This window comes from Centroberyx gerrardi, chromosome 19 (assembly GCF_048128805.1).
Source record: "Centroberyx gerrardi isolate f3 chromosome 19, fCenGer3.hap1.cur.20231027, whole genome shotgun sequence".
Taxonomy (NCBI): domain Eukaryota; kingdom Metazoa; phylum Chordata; class Actinopteri; order Beryciformes; family Berycidae; genus Centroberyx; species Centroberyx gerrardi.
This window is the reverse complement of record NC_136015.1, coordinates 27,249,116-27,254,115: the sequence shown is the minus strand read 5'-3', so window position 1 is coordinate 27,254,115 and position 5,000 is coordinate 27,249,116. Positions and strand designations below refer to the sequence as shown.

Below are 5,000 nucleotides of genomic sequence, written 5' to 3'. Positions count from 1 at the left end.
CCTTCCTTTCCTCCTTCCTTCTTTCCTTCTCTTCTCTTTCTCCTGTTAACCTTTCTTCCTTCCATCCTTCCTATATCCCTTCTTTTCTGCCTTCCTTCCTCCATTCCTTCCTTCTTCCCTCTCTCCCTCCCTCCTTGTTTCTTCGAGAATAAAGTGATTCTGATTCCGATTTCTTCTTCACTGACCAGTCTCCTCCTCTTCTTCTTCTTCCTCTCTTCTTCTTCTTCTTCTTCAGTGGTGTACATGTGCTCAGCCTGGGATATCTTCCGGAAGCTGATGATCCAGTTCTGGAAGGAGGGGCTGGCGGTTGAGGACTACGTTTTCTTCTTCATTGATCTGTTTGGTGACGGTTTGGGGGGGCGGAGTCCCGTCCGGCCCTGGCACCGCGGCGACCAGGACGACTACGCGGCCCGGGACGCCTTCAGGGTGAGAGAGAGAGAGAGTGTGTGTGTGTGTGTGTGTGTGTGTGTTTATCTTTGCTTTTCTTTAGCAACAAATCAAATTCCACTGACAGTGAGCGTAAATGTTTTTTTGGTGATAGTGAGGTGAAACCCTGATTATAGGAATTCAACTTTTCCTCTATTTCTATACATGATCAAAGATATTTAATGAAGATTTTGTTTGATGGTTAAATTTAGAGTTATTACATTTTCAAAACGCATCACACCTGGACTCACTCCTGATTGGCTCTCCTCACTAAAGAATGACTGAAATCCGTCCAATCAGGGTCCCGATTGCAGCATTTGAACTGGAAAGCCTCCGCTCTGCCGCTGCTGTCGGCCAATCAGGAGCCAGTATTGTGACGACTCGGTCTGCACATTCATTCGGTTTAACTTTGAACTGAACTATTTATCTGCAGAACATCATGAGGAACTTTCTGATCCTGAGAAACTGAATCGTGTCGAGCTTTAATGAGTTTTGGGGTAAAATCTGAGGCTTAATGAGACACATTATAAAAACATTGGAGTGTATGATAATTATTGTAATGAGAGCATGATTATAAACACAATATGTAAAAACTGGTAATTCTTTCTGGGGCAGCTGTATGGTTAATGAGATTTAAATTGAATGTAATTTGAATGTTTATTGTAAGAAAAGATCAGAAGGCATCAGAACGCTCTGCAGTGAAGTGAAACGCTTTAAACTGAAAACACAGCGAGTCACATGACGCAGCAGCTGATCAGACTGGCTGGGATCAATAGAGCTGACCGCTCATCCGATCAGAACAGTCGTTAGTTCTCAGCAGCGTCGTCGTCAGCTGCGGTTTGAAGCTTCCTGCTGCAGAGAGAACCGTTCTGTTTTCTCTGAGATAAGAACCGACTTTTAAATAGAACCGCAGGAATTCTCCAGACGCCGATAAGAGTTTATACAGCAGGTTTCTTTACTTACTTTAGCATTCCTCACTGAAAGTAATGGTTTCTGTTAGCCACATGCTAACTGCTGTGCAGCGCAGTTCAAACAGGCAGACTGCTGAAGTACAGTTTGTCTGACTGACTGTTTCACTGACTGACTGTGTAATGTGTGTGTGTGTGTGTGTGAGGGGGGGGGGGCTGCGCTGCCACTGCAACATGGAGGGAAGTGAGAACTCCAGATCAATATGTTAGCAATACTGTACTTTACTTTTTCACTTTAGTTTTTTCACTACTTTACTTTTTTTGCTTAAAGTCCCACTGAAACGGAAGTTAGAGCGTCTTTAGCTTCTGTACTGTGACGTATTTCCCAGTGAAACGGAATATTTGAGCGGTGTACAGTTACAAGAGGGATTTAAATCAAATCCTTCGCATTTGATTGGACCGCTAAACAGTGGGCGGGGCTTAGAGTTGTTAGATCAGCAGGAGGACAAGGTAGAGATGAATGAATTAGACCTCAGCGACATTGTTTTGGAAATGAAAACAGTTTTTGCCGACTGATATCCAAACACACATCTCTTCCTGTCTCTCTCCATATTGCTGCTCGGCTACGACCCAGAAACGGTGAAGTTTGGTTTTATATGACCGGCGTGGCTCGCTAGAGGCTGAAGAATGATTGATGGGTGGATGTCATGATATTATTGGTTGAAATTGGTCGGTTCATGCTTACGTAAGCACACGGCATATTTTGTTTTACAGGAAGAAAACATGATTGGATTTTGATATAAGAATACAAAGAAATGGATTTTTTGTATTTTTTTTGGCATATATTGTTAAATAGGTGCACAATATGACCGGGGATTTTTCATTTCATCTCGACTTTAATATTAAAAATGCACGTTGGAGGGAGTCGTTATCTATTGGAGTCTCAGTCTGTCAGTAAATCATTTAGATTTCGTTCATCTGTTTTATTGTATTGAAGGAAAACATCGTTAACTTCGTTCACTCATGAGCTGCGTTCAGAGTCGAGACGGGCCGGAGGAAAGTTTTCAACGTATCTTAACGTTTCCCTCCGCTGTGCTCAGGAACCAAGAACAGCCAGTCAGTTTCATTTAAAGTGCATTCAAATTCATCCAGTAGGGTTTTTAAAGGGTTTCATTAGATCAAGAGGTCACAGAATATTCCTCAACACACACAGGAAGACGTCAGAGAAATTAGGAGGTTTTCACACGACAGCAGAGAGAGGTGCGACTCGGAGGGAAATGAGAAGAAACTAATTCCTGAAATCTGGAGGTTTAAAACATAAACAGAAAATCCCACAGAAATGATGAATAACAACATTACCGCCGATTTCCCATCATGCACCTCTGGTCCCGTCTGGACCGCAGAGAGAGACGGCGAGAACCAGGACAGAAACTCAGTTATTGTTATGATAATGTCACACACACACACACACACACACACACACACACACACACCTCTCACAGATCTGTATTAAGAAACAAATCACACATGAAAGCGGCAGCTAAAGGTCAACAGCGTGGCGGGGAGGAGAGACGAGATGAACGAGGGATGAAATGAAATGAGACGAGACGGAGAGGAGGAGACAGACGCAGAAGAAGAAGAAGAAGAAGAAGAAGAAGAAGAAGAAGAAGAGGCGATGTGAGAGTCACGGCCGGCGGTCTGAACCTCAGACTGACTCATTCATCCAGTCTGATTCTATTTTTTTTATGACTTTTTATTTTTTAACACTTGTTATTTATGCCTGTACTTTATTTATGTCAGGCTGAATAACCGTAATATATTCTCTTTTGTTTTGTTCTTTTTACATAATATAAATATAACAAGACAAAACGTGACATAAGCTTCATGTATAAATCAAATATCAGTAGCTGAATTTAGAATTAAAAAAATAAGAATAAAAAATATGTGGATTTATTTTTAGCCTGTCTCATAACTCTCAGCGGTCCTCAACCCCTTTTTCCCCTGTGATTAATGTGTTTATTGTGATTAATGTGTTTATTGTAAAAGCACTTTACTCTGTTTGATCTGTGACATCAATAACAAAATATCTTTTCTTCCATCTAGGAGTAAAAGCAGCAGTTAAAGCTCCATATTGTTCTCCTCTGTCTCAGGATCAGATTAATGTTCCTCATGAAGTTCTGCAGATAAATAGTTTAGTTCAAAGTTAAACTGAATGAATGTGCAGACTGAGTCGTCACAATCCTGGCTCCTGATTGGCCAACAGCAGCGGCTCCTCTGACTCAAATGAGGTAAAACCTGCTGAGTTCCAACCGGACCCTGATTGGACAGATTTCAGTTCTTTAGTGAGGAGAGCCAATCAGGAGCGAGTCCAGCTGTGGAAACATTTTCCCTCAGTATCTAAATATTTATTGATAAAGATCCTGGATATTTAGATCTGCAGTATTGATCAGCCACATGATGGTTTGATCACCTTTCACAGAATGCTGAGCCTGAGCGGTCCAGTCATACTGTAAACTGTGTGTGTGTGTGTGTGTGTGTGTGTGTGTGAGTGTGTGTGTGTGTGTGTGTGTGTGTGTGTGTGTGTGTGTGAGTAGGTGTTCCTCCTGTCTTTCCTGTTTTCTCTGTTTGTTTTCCGTTGAGTCGTTCATCACAGAAGCTTCCAGACTCTCTGTGTGTCTTGTTGACTCGTCCTGTGGCTCGTTCCATGTTGGATCCATGTTGGATCCATGTTGGATCCATGTTGGACTCCATGTTGGACTCCATGTTGGATCCATGTTGGACTCCATGTTGGACTCCGTGTTGGACTCCGTGTTGGACTCCATGTTGGACTCATGTTGGACTCCATGTTGGACTCCATGCTGGATCCATGTTGGACTCCGTGTTGGACTCCGTGTTGGATCCCTGTTGGACTCCGTGTTGGACTCCGTGTTGGACTCCGTGTTGGACTCCATGTTGGATCCATGTTGGACTCCGTGTTGGACTCCGTGTTGGACTCCATGTTGGACTCCATGTTGGACTCCGTGTTGGACTCCGTGTTGGACTCCGTGTTGGACTCCATGTTGGACTCCATGTTGGACTCCGTGTTGGACTCCGTGTTGGACTCCGTGTTGGACTCCGTGTTGGACTCCATGTTGGACTCATCACATCACATCACAGTGCAGCGCAGCGCAGCAGCAGCCGTCTGTCTTGTGGTTCCCGGCCCTCCGTCTGGCCCTGGCAGCCTGCCGCTGCTCCTGCTGCACTCAGCAGATTAGTTCTGAAACCGTCTGACACTGAAAAGACGAAGCAGCAAAGTCAGAAATACAAAGAACAGGCTGCGATGCTCTGTGTTGCCTGCTGAGCGACGCAAGGTCACAGCAGAGTCTGCAACCCCCAAAAACCCATTTTCAAGATTCTGCAACCCCCAAAAACCCATTTTCAAGATTCTGTAACCCCTAAAAACCCATTTTCAAGATTCTGCAACCCCCAAAAACCCATTTTCAAGATTCTGTAACCCCTAAAAACCCATTTTCAAGATTCTGCAACCCCCAAAAACCCATTTTCAAGATTCTGTAACCCCTAAAAACCCATTTTCAAGATTCTGCAACCCCCAAAAACCCATTTTCCAGGATAGGTAACCCCCCCAAAAAAAGCCCCCAAAAGCTGCTAACTGACTTCTCCTTGAGT

The 5,000-nt window shown here is 43.7% G+C and overlaps 1 protein-coding gene across 1 annotated transcript in view; it reads left to right on the top strand.

Annotated features, from left to right (window-relative positions):
• The window catches only part of npr1a (natriuretic peptide receptor 1a), a 60,688-nt gene that overhangs the window by 9,458 nt on the left and 46,230 nt on the right, over positions 1-5,000 (top strand). The window contains exon 2 of the mRNA XM_078290212.1: positions 236-426. Coding sequence (XP_078146338.1) covers positions 236-426 — 191 coding nt within the window. The remainder of the gene's footprint in view (positions 1-235; positions 427-5,000) is intronic.